Here is a 24256-nt window from a genome sequence, read left to right on the forward strand (position 1 = left end):
GTGACATGAAAAAAAACTCCAATCTGGTTTATTTCAAAAGGGCAGAGGTCAAGACAGGGAAATACTCAGAAACTGCTTATCTTTCCCTAGATACACCTGCCCTCTGAGACACTGGACATTTTTGCTCAAGAGAGAGCTGGCTCCAGGCCATCGCACTGAAATGATTTCTTTTATCTGGCTCTTTACACTTCCCGCTGTGTCCGTGGCTCTGGGCTGCTAGCTGCACTGGCCACAGCCCCAGGATGGCTGGGTTGGACAACACCTGGGCCACTCTAGTCGATGTAGTAGACCTTGGAGGCATCGTAATAGGCACAGGTCATGTAGTTCATGTTCCCAATAGGCCACCAGTGGTTGGGGTGGTAGGTGGCTGAGTAGGCATGGGGCTGGGGTTGGACACAACTGAAGAGTGCCAGGCTCCTGTCCATGGCCACAGTGGGCAGATAGAGCTGCAGCTTGTCCAGGAGGTGACCCGGCCAGAAGAAATTGGGGTGAGTTCGCAGTGAACCCCTGGACCTCTTCGCCTGCAGCTTCCTGGAAAATGAGAAGATAGGAAGTTTGTCGTGGCAGACCCGCCAGGGCTGGGGCTTCTGCTGAGCAGAGCTAAGCAACTGTGTGACCAGAGTGGAGGTGTGGCACTGTGCCAAGCACTTTGCTTCCATGTGGTAGGTCCTGTTCTGCTGTCTGCCCTACCAAGGAGGACGTGAACACCTAGAGAGGATACGTTATTTCCCCCAAAGCCACACAGCGAGCAAGTGGTAGGATGCGGGCTTGACTCCCAACTTGCTGCCTTGAAACCCCAAATTCTTTTTTTTAATTAATTAATTAATTAATTAATTTTTGAGAGAGCACGAGTGAGTGGGGGGCAGGGAGGGAGAGAGAGAGAGTGCAGAGCCTGGAGCGGGGCTCGAGCTCACCCGAAGCAGGGCTCAAACTCACAAACGTTAGATCGTGACGTGAGCCAAAGTGGGATGCTTCACCAGCTGAGCCACCCAGGCGCCCCCAAAACCCAAGTTCTTAAGTGTACACCGTTGGTTCTCTCGAGACATTTTAATGCCTCTGGAGCTAGCGTTGCTGGGTCCAAATCCCTGCTCCGCCCCTTGATAGATGTGTGACTTTGAGCAAGATAATTAACTTTTCTGTACCTCAGTTTCCCCTTCTGCAAAGTGGGCATGCTAAGAGTAACTTTATAGGGTTCCTGAGAGGATTTAACTGAGTTAAAACATGGGAACACACCCACAGTGGTGTCTGCCTGGCACTCTAAGTAGTTTCACTGCCTCTCAGTTCCTGGGCATTGAGCCCTAGATACTGTGCGCCGTGCAACATGCAGAGTCCCAGGCACCTCCTCCACCGTGAGGCTGGTTCTCCCTCCCCTGACCTGCTTACAGAGTTGGCTGATGCTACAGACCTGGTGAACTCCTCAAACTCCTTAAAGTGTATCTTCTTGATTTTCTTTGGTGTCTTCCTAGTAGAGAAGACAGAAAGGCATCTTGTCAGGATTGGGGGAATCCATGTTAATGGGGCCTCAGGTAGTAGGTCAGAGGACATGGGGGTGGGCCTGTCTAGTGAGTCCAAACCAGAGCTCCAAAAGGAGCATTTCTTCTATCTGGGGTGGGCTTGGTCAGCCAGGCCTGGGCTCCCAACCTGGCTGGCTGTGTGGCTCTGGGCAGGTCACTTCCCTTTTCAGAGCCTCATGTTTTTTATTTCCCAGAGCAGAGACCTCCCAGGGTAGCTGAGAGATGCGCAATGATCTGAATTGTTTGGGGGCCCCTGACTCTCACTTTCCCTGCCAGAGCCAAAGCCAGCTTTTGGAACAAGGGTGGTGAAAACTGACTCCCCAAATCTTGGGCCTGGCAGACGTCACTCATTAATCACAGACGGCACTCTTTCCCAGCAGGCCTGCATCTGGCCTCAGAATCTTTGACAGCACAGTCCAAGTAGCAAGATAAAACAAATGTCCATCCCTGCCCTTAGGGACCTTTCTTTATCCCTTATGGCTGTGGCCTACCTAACCAGGGACAAGAGTCCCTTTCTCAGGCTCCCACCCACTCCCTAGGTTCCCGTTGCAGAAATGGATGTCAGCCACCCAGGGGCTGGCAGTCACTAAGTAATCAGAAAGGGCTCTCCAGGCCACCAGCCTTCTGACTCGTGCTCAGCTCTGCCTCCCCAGGGTTGTGGACAGGCCCCTCTGTAGGCCCAGACCCATGCCTTCAGTCGATATTGTCCTGATGGGACAGGTAAAACAACAACTATCACTGCTTCCAAGGGCTAACTATCTGCCAAACACCATGCTAGGAAGTTTATATGCATTTCTCATCTGATCCTCATTGTGTGTGGAGGGGCTGTTACGCTCATTTAACAGATGAAAAGCTGAGGCTCAGACAGTGAAGTATCTTGTCCGTTTAACCTGCAGCCTGTGGGATTTCCACTTGGCTCTGCTGTATCTCATCCCAGCTGTTCTGGCCATACCACCGCAGTGGGCAGCTGGCAGTGATCTAGAATGTGGGCAGTTCCCGGTCCCCTCCCCCTTGTGGTCAGCTGGCCCCTCCTCATCCCACATTAGCCCTGTCCGTCCTCAGGGATGCAGGGATGCTGCTTGCTCTCCAATATGCAGTCACCCACGGATGCTGGCTCATAACCTGCCCATGGGTCACTTCCTCCCAAAGAAGGACATTTCCTTAGCACTCAGGTTGGTCTGAGGGCCAGAGACAGGCCCCATTGCAGAGTTCCTTTCTCCTCCTGATGCAAGCCCACCTCTTGCCAGAGAAGGCAGGACAAAGAAGGGATGGCCACCTCTGTCCTCTGTAGGGCCCCTGACCAGCCAACCCATGATTTGAGAAGGGGCCTATTTCCCTAAGAAGGCCCTCTTTTTAAGCTTTTGTAGAGAGGCTGAGATCACGTAGGATGTGGTTGGGAGCGAGGCAAGGAGGCTAACGCCCTCAGACACTGGAAATTGGCCAGTCCCTGGGGACCAGCTGGGTTGGACATGCTGGGCACGCTTGGCCACAGGAATTGGCACAACATGTCACCTCAAGTATGCTGGTATGCAAATGGCAGGGGGGAGAGAGGGGGTCTGATACTCAGCTTGTCAGTCTTCTTAGCCACAACATCGCTGAAGCCCTGGAACTTGAGTAGAGCCAGATTTGGACTGAAGATCTTCATATCTGAGTAGTAGCCTCCTGGCTGCCGGATTGGGCGTACCTGGTTCTTCTGAAAAATGATCTTGTCCCCCGGGTACAGCAGGGCTGTAAGCAGCAAGAGAAATGTGGACTCTCAGTCCAACACCCCTCCCTGCCCTGAGCCTTTGGGGCAGAGGGGAGGATTTTTTTTTATATATATATATATATATATATATATATATATATATATAAGTCCACATTTTTGTTTGCAAATGTTTTTTCTTAGATATACACTTTAAACTTTTTTATGCTTTTTTTTTGATTTTTTAAAAAGTTTATTTATTTTGAAAGAGAGAGAGAGACAGGGGAGGGGCAGAGAGAATCCCCAGCAGTCTCTGCACAGTCAGCATGGTCCGTGCACAGCCTGACGTGGGGCTCGAACTACAAAGCGCGAGATCATGACCTGAGCCAAAATCAAGAGTCAGATGCTTAACTGACTGAGTCACCCAGGTGCCCCATTAAGCTTTTTACGTCTAAATGATTGTAGATTCACAGCAAGTTGCGAAGTGCAGAGGGTCCCTTAGACTCTTCCCCCAGCTTCCCCCAGGGGCGACAGGGCACATAACCCTAGTGCAGTGTTAGGAAGTGGGGTTGGTACAGCACTGCTGTTTGGACTAGAGCTGTGGGAGCTGGTTTGTAACCAGGTCAGCCCTGGCCCCAAAGCCTGGGTGCAGTTAGGATGGAGTGTGCGGCGCCCTACCCCACTCTGCACGGGTCGTGCTGGTCACGAGGCCACAAGAAGGAGGGGAGGTTCACCCAAGGCTTCACCAGGTTAACTTAGACCTAGTTGATGGAGGTTTTCTCCTTGCTTAGAATTAGTCCCATAGATATCCTCAGGAGACTGCTCTAAGAAGTCGGAGCATAAAAAACACTGGCTAGGGGCTCTGTCTTCCTGCAGCCATGGAGCAGTGCTTGTCCTACGATGATAACACATGACTAGCTCACGTTCTAGAAAAAGTAATGGAAGGTTACAGTCCAGGTTATTAATGCTGGTTATCTGGGGTGGGGGAGGGGGAGAGGGGAGGGCAGGGACTGTGCAGATAAGAGGGGAGAGGGAAGGGGAAGATGCAGCATCAACATTTCAAAAAAAATTTTTTTTAATGTTTATTTATTTTTGAGAGAGACCGAGACAGAGCGTGAGTGGGGGAGGGGCAGAGAGAGAGGGAGACACAGAATCCAAAGCAGGCTCCAGGCTCTGAGCTTGTCAGCACAGAGCCCGACACAGGGCTCGAACTCACAAACCGTGAGGTCATGACCTGAGCCAAAGTCAGACACTTAACCCACCAGCGTGCCCCGCATCAACATTTTTAAAAGATATACAGGATTTTTTTTTTTAGCTTATTTACTTATTTTGAAAGAGAGAGAATGAGCTGGGGAGGGGCAGAGGGAGAAGTGGACAGAGGATCTGAAGTGGGCTGGATATGGGGCTCGAACTCATGAGCCGTGGGATGTTGACCTGAGCTGAAGTCGGACACTTAACTGACCCACCCAGGTGCCAATATACAGAATTTTAAAAAACTACATTAACGATATATGTATATATATCTTTAAAAATAACTTACATAAATAATTTTGTGTAAATCGAAAAGAAAAAGAGATCTATAAAAGGACAATCCCTAAAATATTAATGGTGCCAACTCAAGCTGGGGGATTTTTTTTTTAATATTTATTTTTGAGAGTGAGTGAGCAGGGGAGGGGCAAAGACAGACAGACAGAGAGAGAGAGAGAGAGAGAGAGAATCCAAAGCGGGCTCAGAGCTGTCAGCATGGAGCCAGACTCTTGAACTCAAGAACCATGAGATCATAGGGCACCTAAGTGGCTCAGTCGGTTTAGCATCTGACTTTGGCTCACGTCATGATCTCATGGTTTGTGATTTCAGGTCCCACATCAGGCTTTCTGCTATCAGAGCAGAGCCCACTTCATATCTTCTGTCCCCCTGTCTCTCTCTGCCCCTCCCCTGCTAGTGCTCTTTCTCTCTCTCAAAAATAAATAAACATTTTTTAAAAATGCTTTTTAAAAAAAAAAAGAGAGAGAGAGAAAAAAAAGAACCATGAGGTCATAACCTGAGCTGAAGGTGACACTTAAGGGACTGAGCCACCCAGGTGCCCCCAGCTGGGGGGATCATTATTTTTATGTTTTCAAAAAAAATGTAAGTGAGCAAGTATTATCTGTGAAATCAGGGGGAGGTAAAATGATAAAGCTATGTGCACTGGGGAGTTGGGAAAGGCCTTGATGTTTTAGAACATGGCCCTTGAGCTTGAGGCCTGGATTCTGAGCCCACCAAGCTCTAGTCTAGAACACAGACCCAGAAGTCCCGGTGGTTGAGTTTCTTTACTCATAGCTGAGCTGGCCTCTGTCAAAGAGACAGCCAATAGATAGTGGCCAGGAGAGCGGTCAGAGACAGACTCGAGTTTTTTCCATCTAGAACCGTCAGAAGTAAAGGGAAGCCCACCCACGGATGCTGCTTTGTGCCTGTGAGTGTGAAATCCCGCTGGCAGGTGAGGTTCCCTGACCCAGCACCTAGCAAAAGCTAGTGGTGGTGGGAATCAGTTAGTGGCTCAACACCCTGGTGGGGACAGAGGAAGCGCATCCAGAGGAAAGACTTAACCCACAGGGCAGTCCAGGGTGCTGGCAAGCCTGCCTGCATTTCAGAAGACAGTTAGCTGCATTTCCAGCACGAGCAGAGACGAGAGAATATACACAATCAGGGAAGATGCGGCTCGCTGAGGAAGATGGAAGGAAGGATGATTTGGTGAAAAGTCAGTGTTGAGAGCCGAAAGAGATTTCCTGTCACTGCCCTCCCAGACCAGGTGGGCAGCAAGTGGCCGCGTATGTGAGAGGGTGCCGCATGCACAGGAGACAATGATCACTTAGGGTGGTTTGCCTGTGTTCCTGAAGGCATTTGGCCGTACACTGTTGTACAGACCTGTTATGGCCTGAATTGCATCCCCCACCCCTCAAATCATATGTTGAAGCCCTAACCCCCAGAACCTCAGAATTTGTATTTGGAGAGAGGGCCTTTCAAGAAGTAATTAAGCTAAAGTGAGGCTGTGCTGGTAGGCTCAAATCTGATCTGGCTGGTGTCCTTGTAAGAGGAAATTTGGACACAAGAGAGGCACAAGGGGGCATGAGAGCATGGAGGAAAAATCATGTGGAGAGGCAGCAAGAGGGTGGCCATCCATCTGCCAGCCCAGGGGAGAGGCCTGAGGAGAAACTGGCCCTCCTGGCACCTTGATCTTGGATTTTTAGCCTCCAGAAGTGTGAGAAGATAAATTTCTGTTGTTTAAACCACCTGGTCTGTGGTATTTTATTGTGGCAGCCCAAGCAAATTAATACAAGACCCATGGCCCTATAAGTTCTGCCCTTGTTTCCCCTTGTCTTGGAAAAAAGACGGAAATAGTCAGTTGTGACGGTGAACTTGTTCTTAGGTAAGTCACCCCAGTGTCTGTGTGCCCCTTTCTTTGAAAGCCACATTTCCCAGTTTGGCCATGGTTCCTTCCTGTGACGCTCCTGTGGGAAAACCTCTGTCCTTTTGTGTTTTGAAAGCACAAAGAGGAACTTGCCCATTTAAGTTATAAATTCACGAATTTAGGACACCAGCATTGCTGTGTGGTCGTTGGGGTTATGGGGCCCTCTCCTGTCCCCATCTCTCAGAAATACACACTCTACCCAGAGATGGGGAGGGTTCAGATCTGCTTGGATATATGAAAACACAATTCTCCCTCAAACAAAGGGTGAGACCAGTGTGGAAATCTCAAGGCTGAGTCCTGTGGTCTGAGCAGAGAGCCAAGGTGTCAGAAGAACTTGTCCCCTGGTGCATTCCTACCTCTGTGTCGTGGAAGAACCAAGAAACAGGTCTGGCCTGGGGAAGTGGTTGCAGAAAAGCCCAGTACAGCAGAGCAGTTATTGCCCCTATCACATGTCCCTCTTTGAAATTGGGACTGTTCCTTTCTGCTCAACTTCAGGGCTCCCTCACCCAGAACTCCTGTCCTTGGAGCTTCCTGCTCTAGAATGCTCAGCAGGCTCAGTTGGGGAACCCAGACCCCTAGACCTGTGGAGCCTGTGAACCTCCAGGATTCTAGAATGTAGAATCAAATGTAACAGCAAAACAGGCTGGGCTGCCCCTGCTCCTTCAGTATCCCCACCACAGGCCACAGAGGCTTGGCTGGATGCATGTCTGCTGGGGAAGGACAAACCTCAGGCGGAGCCATGTTCACTTGGGTTCTGAGCCCTCTCGGCAACTTCCCAAGGGCCAGGCGCCAAAGCTCTTACCTTTCACGAGGATGTCCTCTGTCAGTGGGAGGCCGTAGGACTCACAGAGCTTGCAGCACTGCAGGTAGACCAGAAAGTTGTCCCTGCGGGACTTGTTGATGAGCTCCTTCATCTCCCCATGGATGGTGGATGGGAGGCAGTGCTCATCAAAGTGCTTATTCCCGCTGCGCACCAGGCGGCACCGCTCCGTGTACTGGATGGAGGGGATCTTGAGCTGCAAGGAGAAGAGGTTGGCACCCACTTCCCTCCACCTTCTTCCCGACCAGAAGGCAGATATGGAGCCTCATCGACCTCTCCCCTCCCGACCAGAAGGCAGATATGGAGCCTCATCGACCTCTCCCCCAGGAGGGGAGATGGCAAAGCATGCAAGGTGGGACCAGAGTTCAGGCTCTGAAGTCAGTGACTTGGGAGAAAAATCACACATGGTCAAGGTTACCCCTGAAGGGCACTTGAGTGGTTAAGCCACGCGGTTCTGTGTGCACAGCCCCGTATGTGGTTGTACATACATCACTGTATAACATATACAGTAGGGAACAACGTAGATGCCCTACTGAAACAACACATCTGTGTTTGGCTGCACAAGAATTTAAATTGGGCGCAGATATCTGTGCCTTTGAGGTGGAAGGCACATGTCAAGGATGGCAGAGCAAAGTGGAAGAGGCCTGGGGAATGTGGAGCCACTTTTGGCCTTCTCATTTATTTATTTACGAGGAAACAAAAATCTGTTTTTTGGCCTCTAACACCAGAATCAGCAAAGTACAGCTCACAGGCCACATGTGGCCCGGCACCTGTGTTTATAAAGAAAACTTTTTTGGAACACAGAGGCACTCATTTGCTTAGATGTTGTCCGTGGCTGCTCTTTGCCGCAAAGGCAGAACCGAGTAGTTGCCACAGAAACGATAAAGCCCCAAAAGCCTAACACATTTGTTATCTGGCTCTTTATAGGGAAAGTTTGCTGACCTCTGCTCAAATATTTTGGGTTTTCTTATCATGCAGCTGAATCAGATCTTAGTTGGTATAGCACTTAAAATGCCTAGTATATTATTATATGATAATAATAATAATAATAATAATAATATGTATTTAGGGGTGCCTGGGTGGCTCAGTCAGTTAAGTGACTTTGGCTCAGGTCATGATCTCATGACCCATGGATTCAAGCCCCACATCAGGCTCTGTGCTGACAGCTCAGAGCCTGGAGCCTGCTTCAGATTCTGCATCTCCCTCTCTCTCTGCTCCTCCCCTGCTTGTACTCTGTCTCTCTCTCTCTCTCAAAAATAAACATTAAAAAAATTTTTAAATGTATTTATATATAGTATAATATTAATATTATCTGCCTTCCTGAAGGCAGGGGCTGTTTTGTTCTCTATAACACCTAAAATAGCGTCTGGCACTTTGTGGTCTCTTGATAAATATTTTTGGGTGAATTAATTCCCACAATCAGTCCTGCCTTCACTGGTCATATATGTCTGGAGTGGCCGCTCAGTGACAGGCCCTGTACCAGGCATTTGGATTCCAGCCACAATGAAGACACGGCCCTCAGCCCTGGTCTCAGGATGCAAGGTCACAGTCAAAGGATGGGAAGAGAGGAGCTCCATATACTTTTGGAAACATGATCTCATTACATCTTCAGAGAAACCTTGTGAGGTAGGTGTTGTTCTTATTATGAGATGAGGGAACATAGGGGTAAAAGAGGGCCTGCTCCCAGGAGTTCCCCAGCTAGAAGGTGCAGCGGACTCGAACCTGAGCCTGCCTAGGAGCCAAGCGCCACGCCCTTCCCATTGACTGGGGTACCTTGTGCTTCCGCCTCCTCTCGCGGTACCGCTTGCCAATGTCCTCCATCTCCTCCAGAGTCAGGGGCCGCGCCTCCATCTGGGTGTCAACCACGGGCACAGTCAGCAGGTCCATCTTGCACGGTTGTGGGGCTAAATTCACCTGCTTCTTGGACAGATGCGATGGGGAAACTCTGATCTTGGCAGGTCTATAATCTGAAAGGAAAGAGAGCCTGAGAGGGGGCTCAGCTAAGGAATCCATCAAGCGGTTAACTCATGTGATCAAGCAGGTGCCGGCCATCCCTCTGCTCACTTCCCACGTGGCTCATCAGGCCACCTGAGACGGACCTTGAAGGTATCCCTTCTCTCCGTCTGCACTATGGCCTGCCCAGTGCAAGGCCACCTCGTGCCTCACCCGCACCACTGCCCCAACCTTGCGGTTGCCATTCTCATACTCTAGCATCCTGTCTCCACCGAACACTAAATAGGACCTTTGAAAAATATAATCACTTCATTCCCCTGCCTAACACTCTCTACTGGCTTCCCTCAGCACTTACACGAAAGCCCAGAATCCTCCTCCTGGTCTGCAAGGCTCTGCAGAGTCTCGTCTCAGCTCAGCCTCCACGTGATCCATCTCCTCCTGCTCACCCCTCCCCGACTCCCCAGAGCCACCCTAACTTTTTTCTTCCATTTTTAACTTTGTTTTGACTACAGGTGTATTTCTTATTTATTTACTTATTTACTTATTTACTACCTACTAATTTTTGACAGAGAGAGAGTGAGTGAGCAAGGAGCAGATAGAGAGAACCCCACAAGGTACAGAGAGAAAGAGAGAATGAGAGTGGGGAGCCCAAGCTCATCCGATGCGGGGGTTCCAACTCACCAACCAACTCACACCTGAGCCGAAGTCTGAGGCTTAAATGACTGAGCCACCCAAGCGCCCCTCACCCTAACTTCTTTCTGTCCCCTGAAAACTTGCCCAAGTCAGGGCCTTTGCCTCTGCAGCTCCCTCTGTCTAGGGTGCCCTTCGCCAGAATGGGCTCCTCATCTGTCACTTGGGTGTCAGCTCCCATGGCTGCTTTGCAGAGAGGCCTTCTGTGACCACCACCCCCTCACTCTGTCCTATTGTCTTCAAGACATTAATCCCTACTAGACATCATCTTGCTTAACCCTTTACCTGGAAGCTCACTGAAGGCAGAGGCCTTGGCTTCTTTACTCCTGTGTTCCCAGTTCCCAGTTTCTGGAAGTATGCCTGGCATGTAGGAGGTGTTCAACAAAGAACCGAGTGAATGAAAGCATCCCGTTGCCCCTGCCCTGGTTCAGGCCTGCCCTGTTCTGGGCTGAAATGAAGTCATGGCTCAGTCACCTTCTAGTTTTGAGACTGCAGACTGGTGGCTTAGCCGCTCTGAGCTTTATAGCATCCTCCTGTAGAGCGTGAGTTGTAGCTTTGACCTCCAGGGACTTGAAGGATAAACTGAGCTACCTGCTGTGGGTAAGGCTACCCAGCCCGAGTGCCACTGCCTTCTCTCGTGAGCCTGCCACCCAAGAGTCTCGTTGACTCTTGATGCTGCTGCCCCTTTAGGCAAAGCAAAAGATACCCAAGTCCATTTACCCTGGAATGTTCTCCAGAGAAAAGGGTGATGACACCGAGGTGGCACCTGGCAAGCAAATACTTGCTCCTGGCTTCAAGTCTATTTATTGGGAAATAATAGGCCCCAAATACCTTTGCTGCAAATATGCATCACGGCACACTGTGGTCGTTCACTAAACAGCTCACGGCCAACTACGTGGATAATGGTGAGCTTTGGTAATTGATAACGAAAAGGCGAAAAGGTCATGGATGAGAGAGCAGGCCCAACTTGAGGCAGCTCTGAACACGAGCTGGACATAAAAGTTGCCAGAGATTATGACTGTGGGTAGTGATGTGTGCAGGAGGTGACCGGGGTCGGGGTGCTCAGTTTCCCTGGGACTCTGAGAGAGGCAGAGACACTGCCTGGGGGGTGACGGGGCCTCTGCCCAGTGGCTTGATGAGACTAGAGGCTGGAAATTTATGTGCTGCACTGTGGGTGAAGTTCTGGAGGACAGGGGAACAGCCTGTCTATGGGAGTTGCCGGCTGCCTCCCAAACAGCCCGCTGGTGAGGACATGGAGCGCCCAGCTCAGTGGGACCAGAAGCCTGCGCCAAATCTTCACCCATGTAAGGAAACTGTCCTCTAACCCACAGGGCTCTCACATGACCTCAGAGAGGCTGAGGAACACTCCACACCAATGTGTGTGAAATGAAACTCCTGCTAACCTGATGGGTGCAGGCAAAGCAAGATTTGTTTTATTTAGAAAAAGAAAGGGGTTCTATTTGGGGATATGCTATATTGTTATTATATTTGGTTACATTTGGGGAGGGCTCTGGAATGGTGGATGGAGGTTTAAAAGAGGGCTTTAATTTTATCTGGAGTTGTTCAATTTTAATTTTTTTTTTTTTTTTTTTACACCACAATGCCACTAAGCTACAAAGAACCATGATGCGCCCTTGTGTTGTAAATTCATAGCCAGCACTATGGCTAGTCCATTTCTAATTTGCCTCCATGCTATGTCTGGACAGATGTGGTTCCACAAGCACATGGCTTGGCAAATGGAACTTGAGCTGTTGCACAGCTCATACAACTGTTCATAGCAGCCCTGCTAATATCCCTGATCATAGAATATCAACGTAGGCTTTCCAGTAAACTCTAAACATGCGCTAATTCTGGTTTCCGACTTTTAGTTAACTTTTTATCAATAAAATATAGATTAATAGCAAGAAGGCTTTGGACCCACATACAAGATCTCAGTCTATCGGGTAAGCCTTGGTGGGCTGAAACCACCTTTTGAGAATCCTCCTTTAAGGACAAGGGCTGCATCTCATTCATCTTTGATGGACATGGTAGCTAGGCATTCAAGAGAATACCTTGCTCCTTAGTTGATCGCTGGGCTTGGGGATTCCAGAGTCTTGGCCCATCCATGGTAACCCAAAGCTGGAGAACACACTCAGGAAGTAAACCAAGGTTGCCTCCACCATGCTTGCTCCCAGGATGGGGAAGTGGAGGCATGGGGGTGGGACTGGATACATACACTCCCTTGCAGTTGCCAGGGTGCTTTTCTGATGAGCCAGACACCACTGCTTGTAGGTATTGACTAGGATATCTGTGGTGATGCTGTTGTCCTTTCCCAGAGAGCTGAGATAGATCACAACATCTTCCACCTCCTGTTTTTTCAGAGGGACTCCAACCTAAGGAGAGAAGAGAAGCCACCAAGGTGGGCAGGCTCCAATCCAAACATCCTACCTGCACGGTCAAAGCTTTACCAGCCTGGCCCTACTTCCCCTATCTAGTTTCATCCACAGCCACTCCCACCTCAGCAGGAGCTCAGAGCCTCTTCCAAGGCCCTGAACACACCCTGCACTTTCTCACCCTCTGCCTTTACTCGGGCGCTTCCTCATTCTATCTGAAGAACTATCCCTCTTTCAAAACCCAGTCTAGATATGCCACTATCTTTGCAGAGTCTGCTACTCCTTCCTTCTGGGCTGCCACCCCACTCCATACCAATCTCAACGATAACTTTCCCACACTGGATTTTGGAAAAAGGATTTCATGCCTACCATCCTTGCCCACGAGAAACACATCAGCTTTCCTTAACTGAAGAAAAATAAGATCAGAAGTACAATACACATTACTCTTTCAGGGATGGTAAGCAACCTTATAGGAGTATAATGCTTGCCAGCAATACTGAATATTCAAGAAGGAAAGTGTTTAAGGAAATATAATTTTCTTCCTCAGCTTCTTTAGACGGTAGTCAGTGTTCACTGGGCTTTCCTTAAAGAGGGTCAGAACTCTCCTGGTTCTAGAGGACTTCATGTTTTCTCTTTTTGGTTATGATGATTAAGAACCCTGTATATATATACATATATACATATACGTATATACGTATACGTATACATGTACATATATATGTATATATATACACACCCTGTATACATAATATATATATTTAATGTTTTGAAACGTTGTTTAGGTAACTACATGTCATGAAACAACAGTGTGAAAACTGGTGATGATTTAAAACCATAAAGACCTAGCAGGCAGCTTCCTAAAGTATTTCCAAGAGGTATCTTGTATTCAAAACATATTAAGGCTTAATTTATCCAGACCAGAGGTCAGCAAACTTTTCCTATAAAGGGTCAGATAGTAAATATTTTAGGATCCATGAACAATATGATCTCTATCATAACTGCTGAAATCTGCCATCATAGCATGAAAGCAGCCATGACAATACATATAAGTGAGTGTAGCTGTGTTCCGATAAAAGTTTATTCACAAAAACAGAGGCAGGCTGGATCTGACTTCTGGGCCATAGTTAGCTGACCTCTGCTCGATCAACAGAACTTTCTGCAATGATGGAAATGTTCTATATCTGTGCAGGCCGATAGAGGAACTGCTCACCACATGTGAACACTAAGTACTCGAAATGTAGCTGGTGTGACCGAGGAAACGGATTTTTAAATTTTATTTATTTATAATTAATTAAAAATTTTTGGATAGTCAGTGAAAGTGTGGCCTGTGGACCAGTGCCATAGACATCACTGGGAGTTTGTTACAATGTATCAACTTGGGCCCTGCACAGAGGTACTGAGTAGAAGCTGCATTTTAACAAGATCTCTATGGGATTATCTGCCAATGACAGTTGAAGAAGGTCTAGAGGGTTCTAGAGGCAAGACAGAAGGCCCAGCAATCTCTGTGCCCAGTTCTGGAGTCTGATGGGCAAGACAGTGATTCCCCAGGTACTGACTGGTTATGGGGTCGGCTCTGCAGACTTTCCACTCAGGTAGGGGTTTTCAAGATCAGACTCACGCAGGAGTGGTTTTAGGGGTCTGATGTGGCCACAAGTTATGTCACGTTTTCCAATCTGGCTTAACAAGTAACAAGGCTGATGGTTTGATCTACTTTTCGTTGGTCCAGGACCTGGGTGGAGGCAGCAGTGGGGGCAGGATGCATGCACGTCTTCCTCACTCAGGCCGGCCTGGAGGGAGCATGGGAGGCACTTACTGCCTTCAGAGTCACAACGAATTCCTCCCTAGAGATCTTCTGGTGCTTGCCCCCGTCCACTTTGCTAAATATCTCCAGGATCTTGATCTTGCGGCTGTGCAGGTAGGAGTACAAGGCTGATAAAGCAGAGGGCTTGGGCAATCGGAGCTGGGGCACCAGTCGGCGGGAGGGCCGGGGGCTCTTCTGTAAGAGGTAAGAGAGGGAGCAGAGGAGAGAATTCAGGGGAGACAGGCCACTGGAATGTGATTCCCAGAGTTAGACAGAACATGATTCCCAGAGAGAGAGAGGGGGGCTGAGCAGCTCTCAACAGACAGCAAGATGGAATGCAAGGAGCATTGGATTCAGGGGTGGCGGGGTGGCTCAGGTTGAGCATCCGACTTCGGCTCAGGTTGTGATCTCCGGTTCATGAGGTCAAGCCCCGGATCGAGCATCTCCGCTGTCAGACAGGTCCTCTGTCCCCCTTGTTCTCTGCCCCTCCTCTGGTTGCATGCTCTCTCTCTCAAAAATAATTTTTTTTTTTTTTTTTTTTTTTTTTTTTTTTTTTTTTTTAAGGAGCATTAGATTCAGGGCAAAGGCATTTTGCCAGGGATACTTTGCATCTCTGGGCCTCCATTTTTCCATCAGAAACAACCGGGCTGGACATGATGAGAACTAACATTTCATTCTTACCCACATCTCTCCTGTCAAACATGTCAGGATTAAAATCACACCAGGCGATCAGTGCACCAAAACATATGCCCCTGCCTGGAACCAGATGGGGCTCTCTAATCCACCCATCTCCCAGCCTTTGCTCCTGCTCGGCCTCCTGCCCAAAACTTTTCCTTCTCTCTCTACCTGTCCAACTCCTACTCTTCCTTTACTTCCAGGTCATCGGGAATATTTCAGGATAATACTCCCTTACCTTGGTGCAGCACCTGACAGTTTACAAAGGGCCTTTCTGTTCCCTACTTTGTAGCTGCTCTGTGTTTAGGATCCACCTCTATTAATGGCCAACTGTAGCCACCAATCTGATGTGTCTGCCTCCCCCATTAACATGTGAACATTTTGAAAGCAAGACAATGTCTTTTGAAGCTACATACCTCTACCTTCTATTCATCTACTGGACAAGCCCCCCCAGCCCTAGGCAGATAGGCAGTAATTGTTTGATGAATGAATAAATGATGCTGTAAAATAGGTATTAGATACTACTTTCCGTTTTTACAAATGAGGAAACAGGCTGAGAAAAGTGAAATGACTTACCCAGGGTCACACAGCCTATAAGCAATAGAGCTAGGTTTCTAATCCAGGCCCAGTGTTTTGGTTGTTTTTTTTTTAATGTTTTTTAAATTTATTTTTGAGAGACAGAGAGAGACAGAGCACAAGTGGAGGAGGAACAGAGAGAGAGGGAGACAGAGAATGTGAAGCAGGCTCCAGGCTCCAATCTGCCAGCACAGAGCCCGACACAGGGCTTGAACCCACGGACCATGAGATCATGACCTGAGCCAAAGTTGGATGCTTAACCAACTAAGCCACCCAGGTGCCCCCCACCCCCCACCCCAGGCTCAGTGTTTATTCATAGACACTGTACTGCTGTCTGGAAAGGGTGTGATAGGCCTAGGAAATTTCGGTTTGGACTCTGATTACACCAAGGACTGAGTCTGGCACCAGTGAGACTAAAGTAGTAGTAAAAATGGCAAACATAGGAGTGCCTGGGTGTTTCAGTCGGTTAAGCATCCGACTTCAGCTCAGGTCATGATCTCACGGTCTGTGAGTTTAAGCCCCGCGTTGAGCTCTGTGCTGACAGCTCAGAGCCTGGAGCCTGTTTCAGATTCTGTGTCTCCCTCTCTCTGCCCCCCGGGACTCTCTCTCTCTCTCTCTCAGAAATAAGTAAATATTAAAAAAAAAATTTTGTGATGGCAAACGTAATATTCAGTGCTCACTATATGGCTGGCACTGTCCTAGGCACCTACTCCATTTAGAAGTCACAGCAACCCTAGGAAGTCAGTACAATGGTTATCCCCATTGAATAGATTGGGAAACTGAGGACTGGATCATACAGCTAGGAAATAGCAGAGCTGGTTTAAACCCACGTTATCTGACCTCTTATCCCAACTTCACCTGAACTGGGAGAAATTTCAAGTGTTTCCATTACCAGAAAATGTCACAGAGAGGTAAGCACTGGGGGACAAGGGCTTTGGTACTGACTGCCACCGACTACCTCTATGGGGCTGGACAATTTATTGGCCTCGTTGAGCTTCTATTTCTGTATTTATAAAAGGGAGTCCTCCTTTTTATTCCAGCCTCACAACTGTGACTTTCACGGTACCACCACAAGCACCTGCTTGGCACATATAGGCCCTCAACAAACACGTGTCAGTGAACAAATGAATGAGGAATGCATATTTTTAAAATGCCCCATAGATGGCATTCCAGGAGTTATCCCTCCTAGGGTGGTTTTAAGATATAGTCACAAATTCTTTAACTCCTCCCTTCTGGGACGGAGCCTGATTCCCCTCCCCTTGAGTGTGGACAGTACTTAGTGACTTGCTTCTGACAAATAGAATATGGTGAAAGTGATAATGTGGTTCTCCTGAAACTCAGGTTGCCTGAGATGAGGTCATAAAAGGCATGTCAGCCTCCTCTTTGCTCTGTCTCTTGGACCATTCGCTCTGGGAGATGCTGGCTGCTATGTGGTAAGGATGCTCAAACAACCCTATGGAGAAGTCCCTGTGGCCAGGAACTGAGGCCCCCTGCCAGCAGCCACGTGAGCAAGCTAGCTGGGAAGCGGATCTTCCTGCCTCAGTCAAGCCTTGAGTTGTCTATGGCGCAAGCCAACAATTTGAGATGAGGGCCACCAGCTAATCTCTTCCCAGACGCCTGACTCTCAGAAACAGTGGGGGTAATCAACATTTGTTGCTTTAATGTTTGGGGGCATGTGTTATGCAGCAATAAATACCCCATACACCTCCCTTTGGGGGCTTCTCTTTGCTCCCTTTGGAAATGGGGTGAATGACCCCTATCCTGACTAATCTGAGGGAATGAAAGGACAGCATGCCCCTAACACCTTCAGCGTCTTCATAAGCAAATGGGGCTACTCACCTTGGTGGCTCTGATAGTAGTCAGGTGGTCTAACAACTGGTCCTCCTGCTCCTTCTGGATCATGTGCAAGACCTTGGCCTCTGAAGGTGTGAGGCTGGGCTTGTTCTGAAGCCACCTCTCTACATTACCAAATGACTCCAGGTCCTGGCGAAGCTTCAGCCTCTGGCTCAGCCAGGTCCTCACGTCGTCTGGTTGGCCTTGGATGTCCCCAGCTCCCAGGGCTTGGAAGCTGGAGATCGGCTGTGGGGGAGTCTGGGGTTGGGCCATGAGATTGATAGGCATTGGATCCTCTTTTTGAGGCAAGATGATGATCCGCCGGCGGCTCTGAGGCAAGTGGAAGTCCTCCTGCTTGAACTGCTTGAAGCAGTGGGCGATGACCAGTTCAGGATCGAAGGTGGGGCCCTTGCTGGCATTTTCGTCATCACTTGAGGTCTCAGACTGGCAGAGCCCTTGGGGAAAGAGGGTTAAGAGGTGAGCTTCTTTCAGGAAGAGGACTAACGGAGTCAGGAAGGAAAAATGCTACAGCACCAGGCTGGGTTCCCAGGCCTGGTGTTATCATTGCTTTGCTATAATGATGAAGATAATCACATCTAGTATGATTGCGCATTCCTGATGGCAGGCACTATGCTAAGGTCTTCGTATATTTTCTCTTGTTTAACCTTCTCAGATTTTATTCCTCCTCCACTCCACCCCACCCTCACCCCAATGCTCCTTATCGACAATCAGAATTTATTTATATATATATATATATATATATATATATATATATACATATATATTTATTTATTTAAAGTTTATTTATTTTGAAAGAGAGAGAGGGAGTGGGGGGAGGGGCAGAGAGAGAGACCCAAGCAGGCTCCGCACTGTCAGCACAGAGCCTGACGCAGAACCGAGCCGAAATTAAGTGCCCGACACTTGACCGGACTGGGCCACTCAGGTGCCCCCAGAATGATCTTTTAAAAAAATGCCGTCCTGATCTGGTCTCATCATCCGAGCAGAGGCTTTGAAGCTGGAATGCTTCAGCCGTGTCCTGGCTCTGCTGCTTAGTGGCTGCATGTACTTGGGTAAGTCACTTGGGCTCTCCGTCTCAGTCTTTCATGTGTAAAACGGGGGTAAAGATGGTACCTACTTTACTGAGTAGGTGGAGATGGTTAGAATCAGCCCATCTTAAAGTTGCTTTGTTCATGGTAAAGTGCACTGTTATTTTTTTTTTAATTTTTTTTTAATGTTTATCTATTTTTGAGACAGAGAGAGACAGAGCATGAACGGGGGAGGGGCAGAGAGAGAGGGGGACACAGAATCGGAAGCAGGCTCCAGGCTCTGAGCCATCAGTCCAGAGTCTGACGTGGGGCTCGAACTCATGGACCGCGAGATTGTGACCTGAGCTGAAGTCAGACGCTTAACCGACTAAGTCACCCAGGCACCCCTGCACTGTTATTTTTTAATGGACTTGCTCCTCGCCTATTTTGAAACCCTCCTATCACTTTCCACGGCCCTCAACATAACATCCCTTCTCTGCCAACCTTTCCTACCTCATCCCTTGCCTATCCTTCTTTACAGGTCCCACACGCCTTGACCCTGAATGATCCCTGAATGGTCCAAGCACATCCCGCCTAAAGGTTTTGCATGTGTTGTTCTATCTGCCGGAATGCTCCCTCCCCCCGCCATCCCCTTAAAACTTATCACAGGGTTTTAAGTTGGGGGCTGCAAATGGTGACCCTCGTGGTGAATGAGGCTTGGGATCCTGTTTCATTTGACGCATTGGTCAAAATTTTCCACCTTGAGTTACTTTAGGCTAGGGCATGCCCTCTCCAGCTTGCTGTAGTCCCAAATTATTCTCTATGGTCTTTTTTTTTTTTTAATGTTTATTTTTGAGAGAGAGAAAGAGAGCAAGGAGGGGCAGAGAGGGAGAGGGAGACAGAGAATCTGAAGCAGGCTCCAGGCTCTGAGCTGTCAGCACAGAGCCCAAAGAGGGGCTCGAACTCACGAACCAGGAGACCATGACCTGAGCTGAAGTTGGACACTCAATCAGCTGAGCCACCCACGTGCCCCCATTCTGTATTGTCTTACATGCAGCTCAGTTCATTTATTAAGTGCCTACTTTAGGCAGACATTTGTGTTTGAAATCTCTGGTATAATTACTTGGTTGGTGTTTATTTTTTCAATGGACTATGGACCTGGACCTCCTCTCTCTGGTTGCCTACTGGAGCCCCGGCACCTCCATGTGCCAACATACAGTGGGAGCTCAGTAATTATTTGGCGAATGAGTGGATGTCAAGTGGACAGACTATTTGACATCATAGAGATCAGCTCTATGATTATACCATTTTACAGAGAAGGGCACTAGGGCCCAGAGAGGCCCAAGGTTCCACGGTGGTTTAGTAGCAGAGCTGGGATATGAATTCTGGTTTGCCTGGCCCCAGAGCTTGGTTCTTAGCCATTAATTGATAAGACCACAGGCTGTCACCTAATCCGACTGAGTCTCAGTTCTTTTATTTCTAAAATGATAAACTCTGTTCTAAGTACCTCCTGAAGCTGTTATGAAGATCAAATGAATAACAGATATGTGAGTGTTCTAAAATTCAGAAGGGATATAGCATTATTATTAAAAATATTGTCACCATCATTCCCCTTCTAAAACCCACACCGCCTCTGCTTTAAAACCCTTTTGTTGCCTCCGAAATAAAATTCAGTCTCCTTAACCTGGCCTCACCTGACACACCCACCTCTGCCAGCCTAATGGGCTCCTTCTCTTATTCTTTCTGACCTCACCCTGTATTTGTACCCAAACTGAGCTGACTATGGTTCCTTGGTCACCTCATCCTGCCCCTGTGCTGTTTCCTCTCTCTGGAATGCTCTTGGAGACTTAGGTCAGGCATCACCATGCCCTGAAGCCCTCCCACCCCCTCCCTCATATCCCCTCTGGTTTCCCATAGCCCCTGTGCTCATCCCCATCATAGCATTTACCATGTTTTTTCTGGATGAAGATGCTTTCTGGGTCTTTCTTTCCCAATAGCCTGTGAGTTTTCCAATGGCAAGGACTGTGTCTCAGTTTCCATGTATCCCTGGTGCCCAGCCTGGCACAAAGTGACCATTCAGTCCATTTGTTAAGCCTCTTTACAATGCCTGTGTTTTTCCTTCATGGTCAGAAAATAATGTGTCAGAAAATAATACATCAATGTGGATGGAAGTGGGCACTTCTCAACAAGCCATGTGTCATTTCTTTGAGAACAAGATGCTGGGTACAACTGAGAATGTAGCCATTTATCCAACCAACATTTACTGAGAATCATTCAGTAGATCCAAACGAGGCTGGAAACCCAACCGCAGAGCCCTGGAGTGGAACAAGGTGGGGTAACCAGAGGGGTATGCCCTCAGTCGGAGGAGAAGTGCTGATGGAGAGAGTCGGGTGGTCATCATGAAGGAAGAGGCATTGACATGTGCCTTCAAGAATGAGTCAGATTTCAAGGTGTGGAGGGGTCAGCATGGGGAAAGGTCAGGGGTGGAGTTTGAGGATTTGGGGGTTACTAAATAGTTCCACAAGTTGAAAGTACATTGTGCATGAAGGAGGAGGTTAATGGGAAATAAAGCTGGAGTCATCTTGAATGCCAGGTTAAGGGGTTTAAACTTTATCCTGTTGACCTGGGAACACACTCAAAACATGCTCCTCCCTGGCCTTGCCACCGTCACTTCCGCCCACCCAAGACCCCAAATCCATGATCTTCCCTTAGCTAGAAGGGTCACTCCCCACCAAGCCCTTCAATGGCTTCATTGCAATGGCTTCTCAGTGCCCTTAGAATAAACAAGCCCCTCCTACAATGGCCCCCACCACTGCCCTCACTGGCACCCTGCTCCCCACTCCTCCCTGATCTCTCCCTGCCCCCTCCCTCTGCTCACTTCACTCCAGCTGCATGAGCCTGCTTTCTCTTTGTGCAACCCTCCTAGCTCTGTTCTGACTTGGTTTTGGCATTTGCCATGCCCTATGAAGGGCATGGGATTCCCCAAGATTGCTGTTGGCTGAGTCCTTTTCACCATATGGTTCTCAGCCCAAGTGTCACTCCCCTCAAAGTCACCCTGACTCCCCTATTGAAGGTCGCATGCCCACTGTACCATGGAGCTTCCATTATAGTGATCTTTGGGGTTCTGTGTCCATTTATAGAAAAGTGAGGTGGGTAGAGACTGTGTGAAAATGTTCCCAAGGGATTGTGAGGACAGCTTCCAGAGGCCAACTAGCTCCATTGCCTTCCCAGGTCAGGGATCTCTTCCTGAAATGCCCCTGGCAGATTTTGCCTCTGCTTGGATACACCTCTGGTTGACAGGGTGTTCTTCTCTCACATTGTGGATGCCTGATTCTGATTCTTAGAAAAGACTTCCTTATATTGACCCAGATTTTGTTTCCCTGGAAGTTCTACCCTTTAGTCCTAGTCTTCCCCTCCAATGCTCCAGAAAACGCATTCCTTCCCTCTTTCCTGGGACAGCTCGCCAAGTATCTGGAGACAATTCAACTCTCTTTATTTTGGCTCTGATTCAAATCTCTCCCTCAATTCCATCCTACCTCTCTGGCCACTTGCTACTTGGGCCCTCTTTTCCCGCCCATCCCTTAAAATTGGTGCCTTCTAGGTTCATACCTGGGCTTTCTCCTTCTCCTTCCTTCTCCCTTTTCTTCTTCTTCTCCTCCTCTTTTTTCCAAACAATCTCCTCTACTCTCATGTTTCTGTGGTCTTCTATATGCTGAGGACACCCATATCAATATTTATGACTTGAAATTAGCTCCAACTTTCTACATACAGTTTCTCCTAAAGTATTTCCACTTGGATGGCCTACAAGGATCTCAGTCTCAACCAACTAAGCCTGCACTGGCCTCCGTGTCCTGTTCTCACTCAACCTGTTCCTCCTGGTAGGTTCCCAATCCCTGTGAAAGGCACTTCCATCTCTAGGTCATCCTAGTTACCAACCTGAGCATCATCTTTGATTGTCCTTTTCTTGTTCCCTGTTCAGTCAGCCCTCAAATCCCCCTAGTCCCCTCTAGCCTGGCCACTCTCCCTCACCTCTCAGTACCTTTGGTCTGGACATTTCAGGCAGCCCAAGAGCTCATGATTCTGGCTTCAGCCTTCAAGTCTGCCAATTCACTCTGCATTTGCTGATAATCCCAATCCCAATACTGCCATTTCCAGTAGCTTCTCCATCTCCTACCTCCCAAGATCTTTCATGATCTTGTCCCTTCTGACCTCTCTCGCCTCTCATCCCTGGCAATACTCAAACTACTAGCAGTTTCCTGAAGATACTGTATCTCTGAGCTTCTCTGCATGTGCTTCCATTGGTCTGGAATGCCTTTCCTCCCCTTTTTGGCATGGAGAACTCTTTATATCCTTAATTTAAGCCCAAGTGTAAAGAGCTCTTCCAGAACCTTAGAATTGTTCTTACCTGTCCACTACACTTAGCAGACCTCTTACTTCTGGGTGTCACCCCCAGACCTGGCATCCACCCCTTCTTCTGTAATTATGCGTTTATCTGCCTATCTTTCACCTCTGAAGTTGCAGGGTTTTCCCGCAGCAGGCTATCACCAAACACTGCTGGTTTTCTACATGCTTCTTCTCCAGGACCCAGCACATTAATATCCGGCGGAGAAATGGGGCGCGGCGGGCGAGACAGAGGGCCGTGGATGCCTTTCCCAGGCACACGGGTTGGACCCCTGATTTCAGACCAAGGCAACTTGGCCCACTCCTCCAGCCTGGGAATGGAAATCTGAGAAATGTGCACGACCCGCCCCCGACTCCCTGGCAACCCCTCACCCAGCACCCAGTACGGCACAATGAGATATTCGCCTCCCGTGCTTGCCCTCACCCCACTTGCACGCGTCTGCACGGGGCTGAAGGCTTCCTGGAGGCGGCGCTGCTTCCCGGGAACTTACCGAGCAGCGACAAGTACAGAGCCTCAGACGTTTCGTACGAATCTTCCATGGTCGCAGCGTCGGGAGCGGGTGTTGAAGAGCGTGTGTGTGTCTGTGTTGGTTTTTGCTGGCGTGTCAGGGTACCAAAAAACAGTAATTCCAAACTTTGCAAGAAACACTCAATGCGCCCCCGAGCTTAGAAGCAACTGTTGCCAGGACTACAGACGCCCTGCGCTGATTGGCTGAGCATTGCCACGCTCCTGCCGTCTGTGGGACGGAGGCGGGTACGGGGGAGCACCCTCCCACTCCCGATTGACTGACAGTCCTGTTCCTTTTGTGGGTCCTGGGAGGCAGTCGCAGAGGGGCAGAATTCCTGGCTTGGAGAAAGACAGGATTCTTAGTATGGCCCAGTGGCCCCTGAATCTGGAGGAATAGATCACAGGTTTTCCTGAAAATTGTACGATCTTCAGCCGATCTCCACGTATTTCATTTTCATCCAAGGAACAGGCCCTGCCTCCTCCGGAGGGATTGTAGGAACTCAAAAGAATCTCGGCCAACAAGAGGCCTGTGTTTTTGATATGCATTGCTCCCTAATGACAGGATGCCACCGTTTGGAAATAGAGAACCTGATACCAGGAATATTAAAGTTAAAATGTCCATCAACTGATAAACGGATAAACATGCTCTATCCACATAATGGAATATTAGTCACAAGAAAGAGTTAAGCACTGATGCATGCTACAACACAGATGAACCTTCAAAACATTACGTTAAGTGAAAGCAGCCAGACACAAAAGGTCACATATTATTTTATTTATAAGAAATGCCCAGAATAGGCAAATCTATAGAACAGAAAGCAGACTGATAATTGCCAGAGGCTGGAGGTGAGGTGTGTGGCTTTGGGTTTGACTATTAACAGGCATGGAGTTTCTTCTTAATGCGTTGCAAATGTCTTAGAATTAGTGATGATGGTTGCAGAACATTGTCAGTATAC

At 48.6% G+C, this 24256-nt stretch overlaps 1 protein-coding gene across 2 annotated transcripts; it reads right to left on the reverse strand.

Moving 5' to 3' along the window:
- Window position 1: 1 nt before the first annotated feature.
- Window positions 2-23384, reverse strand: EFCAB12 (EF-hand calcium binding domain 12). 2 transcript variants are annotated; one of them, XM_060631807.3, is made up of 10 exons: window positions 22797-23262; window positions 22001-22103; window positions 17373-17821; window positions 14295-14477; window positions 12325-12481; window positions 9240-9433; window positions 7449-7662; window positions 3083-3242; window positions 1406-1462; window positions 2-531 (listed from the first exon to the last, which is right to left on the reverse strand). In XM_060631807.3, exons 1-10 carry the CDS (start codon window positions 22851-22853, stop codon window positions 273-275), a joined length of 1833 nt encoding a protein of 610 aa, XP_060487790.2. In that variant the 5' UTR covers window positions 22854-23262; the 3' UTR covers window positions 2-272. The 2 variants fall into 2 exon arrangements, with proteins under 2 accessions (XP_060487790.2, XP_060487791.2); XM_060631808.3 differs by lacking the exons at window positions 22001-22103; window positions 22797-23262 and adding an exon at window positions 23284-23384.
- Between the last annotated feature and the right edge of the window lie 872 nt (window positions 23385-24256).

Source organism: Panthera onca, chromosome A2 (assembly GCF_046562875.1).
Source record: "Panthera onca isolate mPanOnc1 chromosome A2, mPanOnc1 haplotype 2, whole genome shotgun sequence".
NCBI lineage: Eukaryota > Metazoa > Chordata > Mammalia > Carnivora > Felidae > Panthera > Panthera onca.

Excerpts from the sequence above, each read along its gene's own strand:
- EFCAB12 (XM_060631807.3), bottom strand. The coding sequence starts at position 22,853 with ATGCCAGGTCTGGGGGTGACACCCAGAAGTAAGAGGTCTGCTAAGTGT. Across the intron at positions 22,104-22,796 it reads CTGCTAAGTGTAGTGGACAG|CATATAGAAGACCACAGAAA; the intron begins GTAAGAACAATT and ends GGGTGTCCTCAG. Across the intron at positions 7,663-9,239 it reads AGAGGAGGCGGAAGCACAAG|CTCAAGATCCCCTCCATCCA; the intron begins GTACCCCAGTCA and ends TTCTCCTTGCAG.